The sequence below is a fragment of the Oryctolagus cuniculus genome, chromosome 1 (genome assembly GCF_964237555.1).
Source record: "Oryctolagus cuniculus chromosome 1, mOryCun1.1, whole genome shotgun sequence".
Taxonomy (NCBI): domain Eukaryota; kingdom Metazoa; phylum Chordata; class Mammalia; order Lagomorpha; family Leporidae; genus Oryctolagus; species Oryctolagus cuniculus.
The window spans coordinates 52,686,243-52,708,338 of NC_091432.1; the positions used below are offsets into that span (position 1 = coordinate 52,686,243).

The 22,096-nt window shown below is 42.7% G+C and overlaps 1 protein-coding gene across 2 annotated transcripts in view; it reads left to right on the forward strand.

Annotated features, from left to right (window-relative positions):
- PTH (parathyroid hormone) overlaps nucleotides 1–22,096 on the forward strand; it is a 126,842-nt gene that overhangs the window by 104,073 nt on the left and 673 nt on the right. Inside the window, exons 4-6 of one of the 2 annotated variants that reach the window (XM_070073165.1) lie at nucleotides 6,605–12,848; nucleotides 19,096–19,316; nucleotides 21,965–22,055. In XM_070073165.1, the coding sequence (XP_069929266.1) occupies nucleotides 21,970–22,055 (86 nt within the window). In that variant the 5' untranslated portion in view covers nucleotides 6,605–12,848; nucleotides 19,096–19,316; nucleotides 21,965–21,969. The other variant, XM_070073167.1, reaches the window with a different exon arrangement.

A 22,096-nucleotide genomic window follows, 5' to 3' on the forward strand; every position in this document is an offset into this window, starting at 1 on the left:
GCCACTATGGCCGGCGGGTTGCGGCCGAGCGCTGCGCCGATCTGAAGCCAGGAGCCAGGTGCTTCCTCCTGGTCTCCCATGCAGGTGCAGGGCCCGAGCACTTGGGCCATCCTCCACTGCACTCACAGGCCACAGCAGAGAGCTGGCCTGGAAGAGCAGCAACCAACCAGGACAGAACCCGGAGCCCCAACCAGGACTAGAACCCAGGGTGCTGGTGTGGGGAGCAACTCGGACTAGACTAAGTTACTGGAATTAAGACTTATTCTATGCATCTGCTCTCCCACAATATGGCGCTGGGAGAGGAGAAAACAGCTTCTACACAGCTGCCTCCAGTTCAGCCAATAAACTGTAGGACTTGCTCCTGATTGGAGGAGAGCAGCGTACTCGGCGTGTGGGCAGCCGAGTTGGGATTGGCAGAGGAGGACTATAAAGGAGGAGAGAGACGGCATGCACCGGGAACATCTAAGAGGAACATCTAAGGGGAACACCTGTGCAGCCCCCGAGAGAGCCGGCCGGCGGTGTGCCGCTCCCCTGCGGAAGTGGGGAAAGTGGCCAGGGGGAACCGCCCTTCCACGGAGGTGGAAGGGACAGTAGCCAGCCCGGGAAGAACCAGCAGCAAACCCGGGGAGGGCCAAGCAGACGAAAGAACAGCGCAGGGTTTAGTGTCGTTCCTCCATGAAGAGGGGGAGCGACATAATGGTGCCGTGACTCGGATATGAAGCCTAGGCAGGGTTTAGTGTCGTTCCTCCACGAAGAGGGGGAGCGACATAATGGTGCCGTGACTCGGATAGGAAACTTAGGAGGGAAGAAACGGGAAGAAGTGGAAAATATCGGAGAGAGAGACTAGCAAACAGCCTAGGGAAAAGCCGGACGAAAAAGGTGCCAGAAGAAGCTATTGAAAGCCTAGGCATAGACTCAGATATGGACTACGGGGGGAAGCTGGGAGAAATCTCTAAGGGCGAAAGCGAAAGTGAAAGTTAGAACAAACAGTCTCGGATGCGGACTGTGGGGAGAGGCCAGGAGAAATGAGGGAGGAGTATTGTTGGAGGAAAGCTTGGGGAAACATACCGGGTAGAGAAAAATGTTAGGGAAATTGAAGCTGCGGGGGGCAGGCCGAGGCGGAGACGAAAGCCACTTTGGGATTCTCAAGTTAGCCCGGGAATGGGGGGCGAAGAGTTGAAACCAGAAGCGGAAACGTAAGCCAGGTTGGGATCCGTCTGATTAGCCCGGGGAGCAAAGGACGGGAAGCCAGATTGTGGGGCGGAAACGTGAGCTGGGTTGAATTCGCCAGGTTAGCCCGGGGAACTTAGATTGAATACTAGTGGCGGAGACGTGAGCTGGGGCTGTGTGACTCGCGGAGGCTGCCGCGCGCAGAGAGAGCGTGCGGGGCACAAGTAGATAGGGAACGCTGGGCTAGTGCGAGACCGCGGAGTGTGTGAGCGAAGCCAAGCCGCGCAGAACCGCGAAGCCGCGCAGATAAGAGAAGCGGGCTGAAGCGGCTCAGCCGGGAAGCCGCCGAGAAGCAGCCTCGGGGCGGGCGCCGGGAAGCCGCGGGGATAAGAGAAACAGAAGTTTAGAAGTAAAATGAGAGAAATAGGAATGTTGGCAGACAGAAGTAAAATGGGAGAAATAGGAATGCCCGGAGATAGAGAAATAGAGAAATAGAAAGGCCTCCCCACAATACTGCAATGAGAAGGCTTGGATTCGGTCTGCCTGATTAGTGAGGCGATGAGCACCTGCGGGCGGCTAGCAGCTTATGCGCCGCAGGTCACCGAAGACGGGCACGTTATCAACACCAATAAGTCACCCCACAACATGGCAATGAGAGAGCTTGGATTCGGTCTGCCTGATTAGGGCGATAAGCACCAGCAGGCAGCTCGACCAGAGTATGTGCTGCAGGTCACCGAAGATAGGCACGAATCAACACCAATAAGCCTCCCCACAATATGGCGCTGAGAAGGCTTGGGTTCAGTTTGCCTGATAGGACTTGTAAGCACCTGCAGGCAGAGCAGAGCATGCGCTGCGGGGCACCGAGCACAGGCACGGATCGGCGCCTAAAAACCTCCTCACAACATGGTGAAGAGAGGACCCGGATTCGGTTTGCCTGATTGATAGGACTTGTAAGAACCTGTGGCAACTCTAGCAAGCAGAGCAGAGTGTGTGCCGTGGGACACCGAAGACAGGCGCGTATCAACGCCAAAAAATAAAAAGAAAGGGGGATCTGTGGGGAGCAACTCGGACTAGACTAAGTTACTGGAATTAAGACTTATTCTATGCATCTGCTCTCCCACAATATGGCGCTGGGAGAGGAGAAAACAGCTTCTACACAGCTGCCTCCAGTTCAGCCAATAAACTGTAGGACTTGCTCCTGATTGGAGGAGAGCAGCGTACTCGGCGTGTGGGCAGCCGAGTTGGGATTGGCAGAGGAGGACTATAAAGGAGGAGAGAGACGGCGTGCACCGGGAACATCTAAGAGGAACATCTAAGGGGAACACCTGTGCAGCCCCCGAGAGAGCCGGCCGGCGGTGTGCCGCTCCCCTGCGGAAGTGGGGAAAGTGGCCAGGGGGAACCGCCCTTCCACGGAGGTGGAAGGGACAGTAGCCAGCCCGGGAAGAACCAGCAGCAAACCCAGGGAGGGCCGAGCAGACGAAAGAACAGCGCAGGGTTTAGTGTCGTTCCTCCATGAAGAGGGGGAGCGACAGCTGGCACTGCAGGTGGAGAATTAGCCAAGTGAGCCACGGCGCCGGTCTGGGTTCTGTTCTTGACTGCCACTTTCAGTGCCTTGATAACCAGATCTGTCTAGGTGTGGGACTAGCCCTATCATCTATGGCAGGCACCTATAGGTATTGGGTACTTCTGCACTCAACTCTCTATAATTTTATATCAAATATTGACATTGTGCCAGATACATGGTAGACAATCTAAACACATGATCTTATTAAGAGATCTTGAACTTTTAAGGTAGGCTTCAAAATCACAGTTTTATAATGTTAACTAATACATGGTTAGTTTTAGAATTATGTTCCAATGAAAGTCTCTAAAAAGGTAAATGCCTACAGAATGATTAATTTGATAAATATTCAGTGAAGGCTTCCTATGTGCCAGCCTCTATTGTAAGAAAGCCAGTGAGCAAATAAATAATATAGTGATCAATTCACTAAGGAAAATAAACAGAGAGATAGGATAGAGCTATTGTTTTGTGTGTGCGTGTGTGTGTGTGTGTGTGTGTGTTAGGGTAGGGGCTAGATATACTAGATGGGAAAGTCAGGTTATATGACATTTGAGCTGAAAGTCAAGTAGCAAAGATTAACTATGCGAAGACCTAGGGACAAAGCATTCCAGGCAAGATATGGCAAGTGCAAAGACCTTAATGAACTTGGCATGTTTAGGAGCAGAGAGAAGGCAGGCACTGGAGAGTAGAAAAGGGGGAGGAAAGGGAAGAGAGGAGAGATGGCCAGAGGTTGCTTCCTCCCAGGATTCTTTGGGGATGGTTGGGAGTTTGGATTTTACTCTAATTGGAGTGCAAAGTCATCGGAGGGTTTTAAGTGGGCACATGATGTGACCTGCTGCTTCTAAGTGACCGCTCTGGTTACCATGTGAAGGATGGATCATCTGGAGGTTAGTTAGTGCCAATACCCAGATGCAGAGTATTTGAAGTGAATTGAATGGTAGAACTGGAACAGAGACCTTTGAAGCAAGATACAAATGCAAGAGTAATATTTTTTGACATGACATTAGTGTGCATCTGTTTATTGCATTTCTGGAAGTTTGACATTCTCTATGTAATAGCACCTAAGCATCATCTCCTTGAGACAGGCTGGGATTTGTTGTGGAAGGATTACAAAAAAGAAGAAACAAGTAAAATCCAGCAATTTGAATGTCAAGCTGAGATATTATAGGAAGGAAGCCTGGCTTTGCAAGAGAATGAGCATTGCAAATTCGTTTAGCTTGTATTTAACATATCACAGGTTACATCTGAAGAATTAGACCATGGTGTTCCTCCTATACAATTACAAGATAATCCTTCCACTGACCATGACTAGCTAGTGTGAGTGTGTGTGCTGCCCAGTAGTATGATACTATGACATAGAGAAATGGAAACAAAATCCTACTACTGGTGACCTTAATGTGAGAAGGAGGCTTGTTAGAAGAGGAAGAAAGACTGAAGCAATGAGAGAAGAGGAGAAGAAAGGGGATGGATTTTCTTTAAGACAGAGAGAAGTAGAATAATTTAGGATCAACTCAAAGAAGAGTTGTTGCCCTGGTCCCTGTTTGGAAATAGAAGGGAATTACTGTTCTCCATGGCTCCATTCAAGAAGAGAAGCTGCAACATAATTGAGTTGAGAGGCCTGGTCAGGCAGAGAGAGGGTTTATTTAGTTTGCCCCCCTGGTGTCCCTGTGTCAGAGACACTAAGTCAAAGGCCGATGGTTCTGGCATGGGTTTACAATAGCATGAGTGAAACACTTCAGCAGCAAGGGCATGGGCAGTGGATATCTCAGGCCATGTGACGGAGACTGAGGGCATAAACTGTATCACTTAGAGGCAAGGGAAGCTAACTCAGCAAGGAGAGGCCACTGGAAACTTAGTAAGAAACAGATCTTGATTTCACAGAGGGGCCAGGTACACATGCACAGATAGTCAATCTGAGAGTCCATATGGCTAGACAGTGATTAGCAAGTGAGCAGTGTACACAGGAGAATATGGATAATGCTAGATGAAAGGGTGATTCATGTCCCAGTTAGGATGGTGTGGGATAGCATGAGGTTCCTTCATGCTAATCAGAATGGCACACAATTTAAAACTTAGGAATCTTTTTTACTACAAGTTCTCATTTTATATTTTCAGACTATGGGGGCCACTATGATGGTTGGGGGTTAAGCTTCTTCCACTATCGCTGGTTAAGCTGCTGCCCAGCATCCCATATGGGGGCCAATTCAAAACGCAGCTATTCTACTTCTGATCCAGCTCTCTGCTAATGCATATGAGAAAAATAGCCCAGGTGAGACCTGCCACCCACACATGAGACCTGTATGGCATTCCATGCTTCTGGCTTCAGGCTGGCCCAGCTCCAACCACTGTGGCCATTTGGGGAATGAACCAGCAGAGGAAGATGTCTCTCTCACTCGCTCACTTGCTCACTCGCTCTATAACTCTACCTTTTAAATAAATAAAATAAGTCCTAAGAAAAACATATTTTCAGATTGTGGATGACTGCACGTAACTGAAACTGAGGGTAAGTGGGGGAAGGGTAACTAGAGTATCACACTTTATTGGGGCCTAGCACTGTGGCGCAGTGGGTTAACTCCCTGGCCTGAAGCGCCAGCATCCCATATGGGCGCCGGTTCTAGTCCTGGCTGCTCCTCTTCCCATCCAGCTCTCTGCTATGGCCTGGGAAAGCAGTACAATATGGCCCAAGTCCTTGGGCCCCTGCACCCACATGGGAGACCAGGAAGAAGCCCCTGGCTCCTGGCTTCGGATAGGTGCAGCTCCAGCCGTTGCGGCCAATAGTGGAGTAAACCATCAGGTAGAGTACTACACTTTATCTATTCAATTGCCAGTGGATACTTGCTTCCACCTTTAAGATAACACTACTATGAACATGGATATGCAAACAACTTTTCAAATTCCTGCTTTCAGTTCTTTTGTTATATATCCAGAAGTGGAATTTCTGGATCACTAATTGAATTTTTTTTTTTTTTAAAGGAACCATTACATTGTCTTCTACAGCAGGTACACAATTTTATATTTTCATCAGTAGTACATGGGGTTCCAATTTCTCCACATCCTCATCACTATTTGTTATTTTCTGTTTTTCAGTTGGTTTTTTTTTTTAAATAATGGCCATTTTAATTGGTTCAAAGTGCTATTTCATTTTGGTTTGGGTTTGTATTTCCCTAATGACTACTGATGTTGAGCATATTTTCATGTGTTTATTGGCCATTTATATATCTTATTTGGAGAAATGTCTATTCAGATCTTTACCTAATTTTTTACTGGGTTGTCTTTGTTGTTGAATTGTGCAACAACTGTTTCCTTCTTCATACTTTATGGATATCAGTCTCTCATCAGATGCTATAGAGTGAATGTCTGTTTCCCTCAAAATTCCTGTATTGAAACCTTAATCCTCAATTTGATGGTATTTGGAAGTGGGCTATGGAAGGTAGTCAGAGTTAGATTAGGATGTAAGGATGAAGCTTCTGTAATAGGATTAACATCCTTATAAAAAGTGGAAGAAGGGCAATCATGTGGCCTAGCAGTTAAGGTGATACTTAGGACACCGACGTCCCATATCGAAGTACCTGTCTGTGTTTGAGTCCCAGCTCAGCTTCTAATTCCAGCTCTCTGCTAATGTGCACCCTAGGAGGCAGCAGTTGATGGCTCAATACATGGGCCCTGCCACCCATGATGGAAACCCAGATTGACTTTCCAAGTCCTGACTTCAGCCTAACCCTGCCTTTGCTGTTACAGGCATTTGGGGAGTGAACCAGCAGATGGGAGCTTTATGTCTCTCTCTCTCTGTCTTTCAAATAAATAAAATAAATGACTAATTAATTTCTTTCTCAAAATGTGGAAGAGATACATGATCTCTTTTTCTTTGTGCAGGCACCAAGGAAATGCCACGTGAGGACACAACGTGGAAGAGAGGGCTCTCGTTAAGAACTTGACTGTGCTGGAGCTCTGCTGTAGGACTTCTGGCCTTCAGAACCGTGAGAAATAAATGTCTGAACTTTAAGTCATCCAGTCTACGGTAGTTTGCAGCCTGCACTAAGACATCAGATGAGTATATCATTTGCCAGTATTTTCTTCCATTCTTTGAAATGCATTTTTGCTGTATTGATGATGTCCTCTTATGAACAATGTTTTTAATTTTGATGAAGTCCAACTTATCTGTCATTTCCTTTTGCTGCTTATACTTTGATGTCATTTCCAAGAAATCATTGCCAAACAGGACATTCTATGTTTCCCTGTTTTTTGCAAAGTTTTATGGTTTTAGCTCTTGGGTTCAGGTGTTTGGTCAATTTTGAGCTAATTTTTGTATGGGTGTAGGTAAGGTTACTTCTTTAAAAAAAATAAAGATTTATTTATTTATTTATTTATTGAAAGGCACAGTCACAGAGAGGCAGAGGTATAGAGAGAAAGAGACCTTCCATCTGCTGGTTCACTCCCCAAGTGGCAGCAATAGCCATAGCCGGGTTGATCTGAAGCCAGGAGCCAGGAGCTTCTTCTGGGTCTCCCCTGTGGTTGCAGGGCCCCAAGTATTTTAGCTATCTTCTGCTACTTTCCCAGGTGCATTAGCAGAGAGCTGGTTTGGAAGTGAAGCAGCCAGGACTTGAACAATTGCCCATATAGGATGCTGGCACTGGAGGCAATGGCTTTACCTGCTTTGACACAGTGCTGGCCCCAGTCCTCTTTTTTTTTTTTTTTTTTTTCTGTTCTGCTCTCCTTGTGTGTGTATACATGCGCACACACGTGTATCAAGTTTTCCCAGGACTGTTTGAAAGACCGTATTTTCCTCATTGAAATGGTCTTGGCAAAAAGGGAAGGGAAGGGAAGGACAGGGCAGGGCAGGGAAGGGGAAAAAAAATGGTCTTGGCATCATTGTCAAAAGTCATTTGACCATATAAGTAAGAAATTGTTTCCAGGCTCTTTAGCTTATTCCATTGTTCTATATATCTGTATTCAAGCTACTACCATGTTGTGTTGATTTTCATAGCTCTGTAATAAGTTTTGAAATCAAAAATTTTCTAACTTTGTTCTCTTTTTTCCAAGATTGTTTTAGCTATTGAGGACACTTAGAGATTACATATGAATTATGGGATGGAGTTTTCTATTTCTGCAGAAAATACTGTTGGGATTTTGATAGGCCCAAGTGCTTGGATCCCTTCCATGCAAGTGGGAGTCGGATGAAGCTATTGGCTCTTGGCTTCAGGTTGGCCAGCTCTGGCCACTGTAGCCATATGAGGAGTGAACCAGCAGATGGAAGATATCTCTCTCTCTCTAACTCTGCCTTTTAAGTAAATAAATAAATCTTTAAAAACATCACTGTATAAATGTTTTACCTCCTTTATTAAGTTAATTTCCAAGTACTTTATTTTTTAAATACTATTGCAAATAGAACTGCTTTTTTTCCTTCTTAGATTGTTAGTTATTAGCATAAAGAAAGACCTCAATAGACAGTTCTCGAAAGAAATACAAATGGCCTACAAATAAATGAAATAATGCTCAATATCTCTAGCCAGCAGAGAAATACAAATCAAAATCACCAGGAAGCATCACCTTGCTCCTGTCAGAACAGCAAAAATATTAAAGACAGAGAGTTAAAAATGCCAACATGTGTGTGGAGAAAGGGAAATACAGATACACTGTTGATAGGAATGTAAATTAATGCAGCCACTTTGGAAAACAGTATAGAGATTTCTTAGAAAACTGGAAATACACTTGCCATATGATCCAGCGATCCCACTTCTGGCTATATATGCAAAAGACATGAGCGTGTTGTATCAAAGAGGTTCCTAGTAGCACTATTCACAATAGCCAAATATGGGATCAACCAAGATGTCCATCATCAGATGAATGGATAAAGAAAATGTGGCATACGTATAAGTATACAATGGAATATTATTCAGCTATAAAAAATGAAGTTCTACCATTTGCAATAATGGATGCAATTGGAGGACATAATGTTGAATGAAATAAGTTGGACACACAAAGACAAATACCACATATTCTCCCTTAGATATGAGAGCTAAAAGAAAAAGAGAAAAAAAGAGAACTAAATGTCTCTGTGTATCAGAATTGTTGCAAATGTAGTTTTGTCAGTCTTTGTTTTATACTTTTGTCAAACTAGTGGTTAATCATGTTATATTGCTATAGTTTTAACGATCTGTGATTACTTTAAAATTTACTATATGTGGGTGAAATGGTCATTTTTCCAACTATTGTTTATATCCCTTGCCTATATTCTCCCTAAACTAGGGTCTTTTGCTTTTTATTTGCTAAGCATTTTATTTAGTGGGGCATTAAACCCTTGGCTGTAATATAAATTAAGAATATATTATCCCAAAACCAAAATAAGAAAGAAAGGAAGAAAGAACGAAAGAAAGAAAGAAAGGGGGAGAAAGAAGAAGTGTGGAAGGGAAAGAGGGGAAGGTAGGGAGCGAAGAAAGAGGGGAATATCATTATACTGCTACAGTTGTATCTATGAACTATATTGAATTTGTTAAAAACTAAAAAAACTATCCGCCTAGCGGCGCCGGCGCACCGGGTTCTAGTCCCAGTCGGGGTGCCGGATTCTGTCCCGGTTGCCCCTCTTCCAGTCCAGCTCTCTGCTGTGGCCAGGGAGTGCAGTGGAGGATGGCCCAGGTGCTTGGGCCCTGCACCCCATGGGAGACCAGGAAAAGCACCTGGATCCTGGCTCCTGCCATCGGATCAGCGCGGTGCACCGGTCAGCGCACCGGCCGCGGCGGCCATTGGAGGGTGAGCCAACGGCAAAAGGAAGACCTTTCTCTCTGTCTCTCTCTCTCTCACTGTCCACTCTGCCTGTAAAAAAAAAAAAACAAAACCACTTTTTTAAAAAAAAAAGTACAACTGGGTTTCATATGTTGATTTGGCATGGTACAACTTTGCTGAATTTATTAGTCCCAAAAGTTGTTTTAGGGGAACTTTAATCTAAGATTATGTCCTTGGGAAACAGACAATTATTTTTCTTTTCCAATTTGGATGATTTTATTTCTTTTTCTTGCCTAGTTGCTCTGCCTAGAATTTTCAGCAATATATTGAGTAGAAGTAGCAAAAGTAAACATTGTTGTTTTGTCCATGGTATTAGAGAAAGATATTTAAGTCTTTCACCATTGAATATAGTATTAGCTATGTGTTTTTCATATAAAGCCTTTATTATGTTGAGATAATTTCCTTCTAGTGCTAGTATATTTTTTTAATCATGAAGGATGTTGAATTTTGTTAAATGCTTTTTCTGCATCAGTTGAGAAAATTATGATTCCTCCCAATGTTTCAATATCAGGTATTACATTAATTGACTTTTGTATGTTAAACTGTACTTGCATGTTAGCAATAAATCCTACTTGGTGATGGTGAATGATTGAACTCATTCTTAAACTAAATGAAATAGAGAATTTTGTATGCTCCTGCTAATTAGCATTTGGGGAGTTTGAGAAAACAAGAGTAACGTTAGAGACTAGAAAAATATATTTCCTCAAATATAAATTATGCTATGAGTGAGTATGCTTCAATATGTTACTTAAGTGTTGATGTGTGTTGGGGGTAGATGGACGACAAGTTATTATAAGTGTGGTTTTTTTTTTTTTAGATTTTTTAATTTATTTGAAAGGCAGAGTTATAGAGAGAGAGACAGAGATAGAGAAGAGAGATCTACCATTCACTGGTTCACTCCCCCAATTGGCCACAATGGCTAGGACTGGGCCAGGTCAAAGCCAGGAGCCTGGAACTCCATCTGTGTCTCCCCATGAGTGCTAGGGGCCCAAGCACTTGGCCTGTCTTCCACTGCCATCCCAGGCACATTAGTAGAGAGCTGGATCAGAAGTGGAGCAGCCAGGACTCAAACCAGTGCTCTGATGTGGGATATGGGCATCACAGGTGTCAGCTTAGCCCATTGCATCACAGTGCCAGCTCCTAAGTATGAGTTCTAGAGTCAAACTGCTTCTGTTCAAATCATGTCTCTGCCACATACTAGTTGGATAACCTAGACAAGTTTTTAACTTTTTTATGCTTCATAAAATAGAGGTTATAAAATAGGTGGTAAAACAGGCCTACTTCAGGGTTGTTGTGAGGTATTTATTAAGCATTTCAAATAGTACATGGGGGCCAGCGTTGTGGCTTGGCAGGTTAAGTCACTACCTGGGATGCCTGCATCCCATATGACTGGCTATTTGAGTCCTGGCTGCTCCACTTCCAATCCAGCTCCCTGATAATGTGCCTGGGAAGGCAGTGCAGGATGGCCTAAGTGCTTGGGCCCCTACCACCCACATGGGAGACTTGGCTGGAGTTCCAGGTTCCTGGTTTCAGCCTGGCCCATTGCAGCCATTTAAGGAGAGAACACATGGATGGAAGATCCCTCCCCCCGTAACTCTGCCTTTCCAATAAATAAAATAGAATCTTTAAAATAAAAAAGGAAAGAAAAAAAAAAGAATAGTACTTAGCAGGCCAGCATTGTGATGATTGTGATGCATCAGGTTGAGCCACCAGTATCTCATATCAGAGCACTGGTTTGAGTCTTGGCTGCCCTGCTTCCAATCCAGCTCCCTGCTGTTGTACCTGGGAGGGCAGCAGAGTGTAGCCCGTGGGAGACTCAGGTGGAGTTCTAGGCTCCTGGCTTCAGCCTGGTCTGGCTCAGCCATTGCAGCCATTTGGAGAGTGAACCAGCAGAGGAAGGATCTCTCTCTCTCTCTCTCTCTCCCTTTCAAATAAATAAAAAGAGAATAAAGAATAGTACTTAACATATAATAAGTGCTTTGTAAATATAACTATCATTATATAATTATACTTTGATTAATGGATGATATGCGTATTTTGCTGAATCCAAGCTTAAAAACAAATTGTCAACTAAGCTATTTAGTGACAAGCAAATCATTTACAGCTAAGCAACTATAGACAGAAATCTTTATACTAGATAAAGGAGCGTCAGCTTTACCACTTGTGCATGTCATCCTAGTTACACCTGAAAAGAAGTGAAGATGTTAATCCTTTAATACTCATTCAGGTAAAAAGAAATAATCTTCCTATCTGCAGAGACTGCACACAAGTGTAGACAGCTGACCTTGAAACTTCTTACTACCTACAGTAACTGTCACGTTTGCCCTCCTCCCCACCCCAGCGGATCTGGTATTATCATAAATCATACTTGTCTGTCGCTCACGCTAGAACCTACTTTCCTCAAGGTCAGAGTGTATGCCTCGCTTTCTCTGTAGTGTCATGCCTTCCAACACAGGCCCTCAACCTCAACACACAGATCCTGGGTGAATTCTCTGCTTCCATTCAATCGATCATTGTTCTCTGCAGTATAATATAAAGTAAAAAAGCCAGGGACATGAGAGATGTAGATTTAAATTCTGCCATCCTCCACTGCCCTCCTGGGCCACAGCAGAGAGCTGGCCTGGAAGAGGAGCAACCAAGACTAGAACCCAGTGCCCATATGGGATGCCGGCGCCACAGGCGGAGGATTAACCAAGTGAGCCACGGCACCGGCCAAATAAATTTATCTTTTTAAAAAGAGCCAGATTATCAGGAAAATATAATTAAAGCAGCATACAATTTAGATACTTGCAATTTACTTTAGATTCACTAGAAATACTTTTAGTGTAAGTATTTCCCATGCAGTATTTTTCTTTTACCTCAGTGTACATATGCATAGGCAATTAGAAATCATTCTAGCTTAACTGAGCATCTTTATGTTTTATTTGATAAATCTGTCAAGCCTGGTGATTCCAGGATCTGAACTTAGATCTTCTCATTCCATATATATTGCTGTTTCCCCTCTGATCTTCCCTTCAAGTGATTTCACAAACTAACCAACCACTTGAGTATGTTTGGAATTAAATTGCACAGTGCCTTTAACACACTTTGCTGTGCCTTAGACCTTTGAAAAATGCCCCCGGACAGGAAATACAGTCTCATCTTCATGCCTCTCTTTGCCTCCCATAGACCCTTCTTCAGGACATTTGTTTTGTTTTGTTTTGTTTTTTCAGTTAGGCCATGCTGAAGATTCTTTTCACTGTTGGAAGTTGAAGTCAGTAGCATTCTGGGATTAGCATTTATAACAACTCTCCAATTTGTTTGAAATGCCCAAAATCAGCAAAGAGGAAATGGAAAGGTACAGACTAGAATTGTATTACTTTAAGAGGATTCATAAAAAATGTTGTTATTGTGCTTCTAATCAATACTATTTATGTAGTTGACAAAGTGCTTTCATGTACATTATCCTATATGATTGTCAAATAGGTCTATGGAGGTAGTTTATACCTGTTTTTCTGTAGAAACTAAGATTTTGTTGTGTAAAATGGCATCCTGGATTGTGCAGCTGGTAAATACCAGAGCTATGGACTTGGCCCACATCTTACACACCCAGGTCCTGAGCGTTTCCACTGCATGAAGCTTCAGCATGGACGTGAGAAGCACACAGCTACTGGGGCTGCCTGTTGGTTGGTTAATTTGATTAAGAGTCCACTCTCCAATCTCATTTAGCACACATTGTTAGCAACAATCTGGGATATGCCTAGTTTTAGTTTAAGTTTTACAACAACTCATGTGCCATTAGTAAATTCAGAATAGATTTTATGAACATCATAATTGTTCTACCTCAGAATTCTTGGAACCGGGTTGACAAATCTGGAAGGCATAGAGCAGATTGGGCCAAGTTGTTCAGTATTCTCCATGTTATTCCTGGGGACTCCTGGAGTGAGCTGAACCAGTTGGACCCATCTGAAGAAATGGGCCGGGGACCCTTTTGTTTCAGATTTAGATTCAACATGCATTTTTTAAAATATATTTATTATTATATTTATACTTATATTTTATTCAGAGCTATATTAGGCAGAGAGTTAGAGACAGAATGAGATTTTCCATCCTTTGGTTCACTCCCCAAATGCTGGCAGCAGCCAGGGAGGAACGAGGCCAAAGCCAGGAGTCTGAAGCTCATTTCAGGGCTCCTAAGTGGATGTATTTGAGCCATCACCTGCTGCCTCCCAGGGTGCACAATAGCAGGAGATATGGAATGGGAAGCAGAGCCAGGACTGACACCCAGGCACTCTGATATGGAATACAGGTGTCCCAGGAGGCATCTTGACCGCTCTGCAAAACTCACAACCCTGACATGCGCTTTTTGTCCGCCAATTATATGCAAAGCACTTTCACATATGATGGCTCATATCCAAAGCCCTTTCCTTCCAAGCTATATTCTACTTCAAGATGTGGGATTTAAAACTCTAAAAGGTTAAGAGGCTATAAATTTTAAAAGTCATGTGACAATAAAATTCAGGAAGAAGGTTATAAGCAGCAAAATTGCTACTGTTTCTTGCCTGACTGTAAGTGCCCTTTACTGTATTTAATTGAAAGCATAGTTTAGGATATGGCATTTAGGATATAGGTATTGGCATTCCTGATCCAGGAATCTGAGTACCCAGGTGATTTGACTTAGAACTTCGCTATTGGGAAATCAATACTTACTGCCTTGCTATTTCCCCATATGTTTCAAAGACATAAAGGAGAGGCAGGAATTTGGCCTAGCAGTTAGACACTAGTTAAGATGCCTGACTCCCACATCCAAGTGCCTGGGTTTGATTCCTGGCTCTGGCTTCTGGCTCCAGCTTCCTACTCATGCAGTCGCTGGAAGGCAGCAGTGATGGCTCAAATAGTCGGGTCCCTGCCATCCATGTGGGAGACCTACATTGAGTTCATGGCTTCCAGTTTTTGTCCCTCTAATTGTCATAGGCATTTGGAGCATGAACTAGCAGATGGGAACTTGTCTATCTGTCTCTCAAATAATAAAAATGTAAAAATTAAACAAAGGAAAGAATTAGGCTCCTCAACATTAAGAAGATATGTGAAAGTCATTTTATTGGTTTATTTTTGTAGTATCATAAGTTGCATCATGACACTCTACCAAAGTAAAGGGGGAGTAAAGCAGAAATATATCTCTGTAAGCTAGAGGAAGATTCACATTAACCAAGGAGACCATATTATCTGAACTCCAAATTGGAACACTTTTTTTGAAAAGTATAATTTCATTTAGGATACAATAAGAGAAAATATTTAGGATCAAACAAGAGTACTAACATCAGTGGTCTGGTCAGCTCACTGGAAAAGTAATGACAATCTGAGATTTCACTTCTTGATTAAATTGTTTTGGTTGTCCATCTTCCTTATGGTTCAAAAAGAGAGAGAGAGAGAGAGAGAGAGAGAGAGAGAGAGATGGCTGTCAATGAGCCTACTTCTTTCTTCCACTTTGTTAAAGCATACAAAATGAAAGTAGGTTAAATTTCAAGGAACTTTTAAATTTTATTTTTTGTGTATTTGAACGTAGGGGTGGGGGAAGTGAGAGATTGAGAGATAGATGGATATCTCCCATCCACTGGTTTCACTCCCCCAGATGCCGCAATAGCCACGGTTAGACTAGTCTGAAGTCAGGAGCGTGGAACTCAGCCTTTCCATGTCTCTCAAGTACCCAGATACTTGAGCCACCTCCTGCTGCCTCCCAGGGTGCGCATAAGCAGGAAGCTGAAATTGGAAATGGAGATGAGACTAAAACCCAGCCACTACAATATGGTATGTGGGCATTCCAAGTGGCATCTTAATTGCTACACCAAATTCTCATGCCTCAAGGAGCTTTGAAATGAAGGAGACTCAAAGTCACACAAAAAAACTACAGAGGCATCTATTTGCACAAGAAATCTTTTCAAATAAAGATCTAAAGACATTACCATGTGACGCCCTTGATTTACACTGTAACAAGACAGAGACGTTCCTTCCTGTATTTAGAAAGACTGCCTCATCCTAAGTACCCAGTAACTCACCATTGCCCCTGGCCGCATCCCCCTTCCTCAACTCCCACCCCTTCCCTGCCTCTTTCTCACCGTGCTAACAGTGCAGGTCATCTCAACACGTCTCAAATCCACATAAACACGCAGGGCTGGAAGAGCATTAATAGCATGGACAAAATGCAACAAGTAATAGCTTCTGTGTGAGGGTGGCTGCTTCTTTGGTCTTCAAGGATTAGGTGTAATGGATCCCAGGGTTTATATTAGCCCATGAATGTAAAGAGATTAATCACTCATGAAATGCTGCCTATTAGAGAACCACATTCACAGGGTACATCAATAAAAGGTTACAGAGAGAGAAAAATAAGGAGCTGATTACTACAAAAAATACTTGAAAACGTCTTAAACATTTTGTTCTGTGTCTGTAACTACAGGCAGGTTTGGTAAAGGGAAGCTGTCAGGAAATTTTTTCTGACAGATCGAACAGAGCTCAGTAACTAGAGAACCCACAGAGGGGCTTAAAGAGAAAGAGGGAGCCACTGTAAGATGAACACTGTCCAGACTAAGTCCTAGACAGCTGTTGGGCAACATAGGACTTACAGTCAGCAGTGCTGTGCTGTGTACTTTCAATTTTGTTATGGGAGCAGGTCTCATGTTGAATATTCTTTGGAAAAGGGTGAGGAGAAAATCCAAAGAAATGTGGGGAGGTTGTAAGTATCTGTTACCTTGGATGTGGTGATGTGCTCATGGGTGCATGCATATGCCCAGACTCATCACATTGTACACATTACATATACACACATTTCTGTATACCAATGACATACCTCAATAGATTTTTTAAAATGACACCATCCAATGTGTATTCCACACATGTAATGAGGAGAGCTGTAGTGGGTCTTCCAACCCTAGAAGCTTCTTGGTGCTGAGTCCCTAAAGTCATTCTAATCTTTTGTATTTTTAAAATTTTGTAATTCCTTTTGAGCAAATGGAAGGAAAAAGTATTGGTCTCAAATGGAACTTCCCATGAGGTAGCAGCACGTGTGAGGAAGACACTAGGTTATCTGCTCCTAGCTTCACAGAACTTTAGATTGCAAAGAAAGGCTGAGCTTTGCAAAGCAAAAGCCTACGCTCAGCTCTTCTCTCTCCTAATGTCATCAGCCTCCTATGCCCACATAGCCCCTAGCTCTCATTCTTAAATGATTTCCTCTGCAGTCCTTGATGGTTCAGATAAACTATGTGATGAATCTTGGCAGCAATAGCTCTTCTTTGTGGGAAGGTCAAGTGTCCTTTGCAGAATGTGAAGCCCACATTTTTCTTATGTCCTTTCTCACCTGCTCCCACAGAAAACTCAAAATCACCCTTGAGGACACTGCAGCTTCCCAGTATAACGATTTCCAAAAAATCCAGGAGTATTATCTACTCTTCCCCTGTACTTTTATAAGCCTTTGTTCCTATCTCTCTCTCTCTTTTTAATTTATTTGACAGGTAGAGTTATAGACAGTAAGAGAGAGAGACAGAGAGAAAAGTCTTCCTTCCGTTGGTTCACTCCCCAAATGGCCGCTATGGCCGGAACTACGCTGGTTTGAAGCCAGGAGTCAGGTGCTTCTTCCTGGTCTCCCATGGGGTGCAGGGCCCAAGCACTTGGGCCATCCTCCACTGCACTTCCGGCCCACAGCAGAGAGGTGGACTGGAAGAAGAGCAACCGGGACTAGAACCCGGTGCCCATATGGGATGCCAGCGCCACAGGCAGAGGATTAACCAAGTGAGCCACGGCACTGGCCCCTGTTCCTATCCATAATTAGAACACCATCACATTAAAGTTAAGTGTTAGAGTTGAGAGCAAGTCTTGTCTCTCAATAATTTAGTGACAAACACAGTCCTTGCAGATAGTAGATAGTCAATGCAGTTTTTAAACAAATGAATACTCATTGCAAGTCTTTTCTTTTCCTGAGTTTTTTTATTCCCATTTTCATTCAGCTATTCCTCATATGTCACATTTTTTAACATTTCACCAAACTGATGTGTATCTTCAGGGTGTGTCCCAATTTGTCCCTAATATTTCTAAAATGGACCATGGGAATACACTCTAACTGAGGTTTATCCAGGGTAGAGAATTTCCCAGAGCATGAGTAATATATAGCTCTCTTTCTAGACTCCATATAGTTACTGTTTAAACTTGTACCGACTCTTACTTGAAGCAGAGTCAAACCTTGACAGTGAGTAGTAGGAAAAGTGGTGACTTGAAGCTTGAGCGGGACCTGGGCTAAGGGCACTGACCCAACTCTGGAACGGGCTCTTTAGATGGGCAGCAAGTTTTCTAAATGAGCCCCAGAGACATCAAGGGCATTCAAGGGGTTCTGATAGTTGAGGACCAGGCTGCTGAAATTATTGGAACTGGAGAAGTGAGTGGCAGCAGAAGGCTGCCATTCAATTTTGGAGCAGGCCTTCAATCATCAGTTGGAAAAATTGAGATTCAAACCCCAATCCCTGGACAGAGAGTTTACAAAGGGCTTAGGCAAATTAAGCCCAAGAAGACTGGAGGTCAAAGAAGGGCCATATTTTAATGGGAAACTAGGATACTGAGAATCCAATGGCTCTGGAGTCATAAAGACCTTTGTTGAATTCCATCTTCTCCACTTTCCAAGTCTAATTTTCCTCAGGTGAAAATGGGAATAACAATAATACCTACTTTAAGGCACCTCTATGAAGGCTTAGTAAATAATGCATGTAGTGTCTAATATAGTATTAGTGCTTCAGAAATGTTATTGCAGATTAAAATGTATAAATGGAATGTAAATTAAATGATTTTTTAAAGGTTTATTTATTTATTTTAAAGGTAGAGTAACAGAGACAGAGGCAAAGTGGGGCGAGGGGGGTCTTCCATTTGCTGGTTCACTTCCCAAATGGCTGCAATGGCTGGAGCTGGGCCGATTTGAAGCCAGGAGCCAGGAGCATCTTCTGGGTCTCCCATGCGGGTGCAGGGGTCCAAGGACTTGGGCCATCTTCTACTGCTTTCCCAGGACATAGTAGTGAGCACTATTGGAAGTGGTACAGCCAAGCCTCGAACCAGTGCCCACATGGGATGCCGGCACTGCAGGCTGCTGCTTTACCTGCTACCCCAAAGCGGCAGCCCCAGTTAAATGAATTTTAGAATAACTTCACTTTTGAAGCTTATAAGAGGAATTATGCCCTAAGAACATTTTCTGGTTATTTTTAACACTTTCTTTAGGAAAAATACTATAGTTTTTGAAATATGACTAGAGTGACTGATATGAATTTGTTGAGAATGGTTTATAAAGTTAGCATAGCTCATATGACTGCTTATCATAACAACTGTGTCAATAGTATGATTATAACAAATACACTTATTTTCAAATTTTAAGGTAACATGATAAGTCACAAATCTTTGAAATCAGGCTTTTTAAAGGTATGAATTCAGATTCATCAACCTAGTCGAATTTTTCTCTGAAGTAAAGTTCAATACTTGTTAGAAATCTTCGTGTAAGCACTTTTCCCGGTCCGGTACTATTTTCCTTTTCATATCCAATAATCTAAAACTTAAGAGGGGTGGGTCCTGCCCAGTAGGGGTTGTGTGCTGCTGTGATCCCACATTTGACCTTCTGAGAGCTGGGAGTGGCAAGATCTGGGAGAATAAAAAGCTTTTCTCAGAGGGCCAGAGACCTGTTGTGAATGTCCCGTTGGCTGCTCTGCACTGCACTCCATCGGCATTGTCACGTCGACTCGACATTCATAGAGCATCCGCTGCCACTCACCTGAAAGAAGCCCTTGTCCTAAGACATTGTCGGGTGAGTCCCCTGCGATTTTATCTTGTTTTTAAAACAAGATAAATGAGAATTTTGATAACCAAACAATTGTGTTAGACCATTTTCTACAAATATGTTGTTCATTCACAGTAAAATCTTTAAATGAGGTTGAATTATTTTAAAGATTAAATGCAACAATACAGAAATTAATGCTAAAATGTTCTTAAATTATGCATCTTTCTGATTAGATATTTTGCTTTTTCTAAACTCATTTGAAATTTCAGGAAAAAATAATCAAAATCTGACATTTTAGCAGTCTATCAAAATTTTGAAATAAAATAGGCTGACAGTAAATTGAACATTTCTGATTTAAATAATCATTATAAATTCATTAAGCAGAATTAAAATTCAGTTTTTCCTGCAGAGTAGGAAATGCCTTACATTGATGGTATCCTTAATTGCTTGTTGGGGCTTAATCTGAATACTAAAGTTGGATAAACTCAGTTTTGTTACTGAATAATTATTTCCTTTACACAAATAACAACTTTTTCTAATTTCCTATGCTGAAAATTGTACATGAATTTTAAGGATGTTTAACAACCACTTTTCCACTCTTTTTTGTGATATTCTTTTTTTTAAAGATTTATTTATTTATTCAAAAGTGAGAGTTACACAGACAGAGGAGAGGCAGAGAAAGAGAGAGAGAGGTCTTCCATCTGTTGGTTCACTCCCCAGTTGGCCACAACGGCTGGAGCTGTGCCCATCCAAAGCCAAGAGCTGGGAGCTGCTTCTGGGTCTCCTACGCAGATGCAGGGGCCCAAGGACTTGGGCCATCTTCTACTGCTTTCCCAGGCCATAGCAGAGAGCTAGATAGGAAGTGGAGCAGCCAGGTCTCAAACTGGCACCCATATGGGATGCTGGCGCTTCAGGCCAGGGCATTAACCCATTGTGCCAGAGCGCTGGCCCCTGTGATATTCTTCTAAGAAGCCTATCTCCCCCATTAAGAGCAAAGAAGCAAAACAGAGAGATGTCAGAGGTCGTAGCTGAATGTGACAGAGCCAGGATTAGAAACCAGTGTTGCTGTCCTCCTGCTACCTGGCATGTTTCTAACCTAAACGAAAAAGTTCCTTTACTGCCCCCATATTATTATATAGTGAACAGAAATGTGGCAGGCTTTTATGTTTGTTACATTATTTCTAAATGATATAGTTTCTCTTCAAAGTAGAAGTACCACACTCCTCCATGTGTATGTTGGAAGGTAGATCTCTGAGCTTTTAGAAGAACTTCTATAGTAACAGCATTTGCAATGATTGAAATGCAGATTAAGGCATGACTATTTTATAGTGAAATAAGAAGTTTATTGAGCAAAAAGAGGTGCTAAAATTTTGCTAAAACATAGCTGCTAGGGCTGGTGTTGTGGCGTAGTGGGTTAAGCCATGGCCAGCGATGCTGACATACCCCACGGGTGACATGAGTCCCAGCTGTTCCACTTCTGGTCTAGCTCCCTACTAATGTGCCTGGGTATGCAGCAGCAGATGGCCCAAGTGCACCCATGTGGGAAACTCCAGTGAACCTCCTGGCTCCCAGCTTCAGCCTGGCCCAGCCCCCATTTGGGGAACGAAACAGTGGATGGAAGATCTCTTTCTGTCTCTGGAACTCTGCCTTCCAAATAAATAAATTTTTAAAAATAGTTCCTAATAAAATGAATTGGAAAAATAAATTCAGATAAGCATTTTATTAAGAACTGAAGCTTGAAATACACATAATAAACAATTCTATTATATTTATTTATTTATTTATTTTGACAGGCAGAGTAGACAGTGAGAGAGAGAGACAGAGAGAAAGGTCTTCCTTTGCCGTTGGTTCACCCTCCAATGGCCGCCGCGGCCAGCGCACTGTGGCCGGCGCACCGTGCTGATCTGATGGCAGGAGCCAGGTGCTTCTCCTGGTCTCCCATGGGGTGCAGGGCCCAAGCACTTGGGTCATCCTCCACTGCACTCCCTGGCCATAGCAGAGAGCTGTCCTGGAAGAGGGACAACAGGGACAGAATCCAGTGCCCCGACCGGGACTAGAACCCGGTGTGCCGGCGCCGCAAGGTGGAGGATTAGCCTAGTGAGCCGCAGCACCGGCCCTAATTCTATGATATTTAAATGCTGTGACAGTCTTTTCAATGCCAGGGGAAGTGTGTGTTAATTCAAAAAAAACTCTAAATCAGAGCTTATTAATTTGGTATTTAGAGTTATCATTGTAGTACCTGAAAAGAAGTTTACCTATGAAAAAAGGATTGGCTAAGTAAATAAACAGTGTTGACAATTTACCTAATTAAGAGAATTAGCCATTTTCAAGCAAATTATAACCATCTAGGAATAACCAACATAAAATGTGAGAGGAAATTCTCAAAACTAAGATCTTGCATCTTCTCATTGCTGAAAATTCACATACTAAAATGTGCAAAAAAATCTCAGAAATATACTAAGAAAGCATCCCTAATCTAAATTCTATATCAAATATTTGTATTTGTACTAACATATCCATAAAATAGAGACTGATTCCAAAAGGCTCTCATGGAAACCAACCCAGTGTCATGCTGTGTGTGTGGTATGGTTATTAAGGTAAGCTACAAATATGTATTTATATAGTTTGAAATATGAAAAACATGTTAAAATGTCTCTATTTTGCTTTCCTTTTAGAGAAGATGATGTCTGCTCAAGACATGGCTAAAGTAATGATTGTCATGTTTGCAATTTGTTTTCTTGCCAAATTGGATGGGAAACCTGTGCAGTAAGTACTGTGGCCCATTCTTCATGGTGAGGGCATGGGAA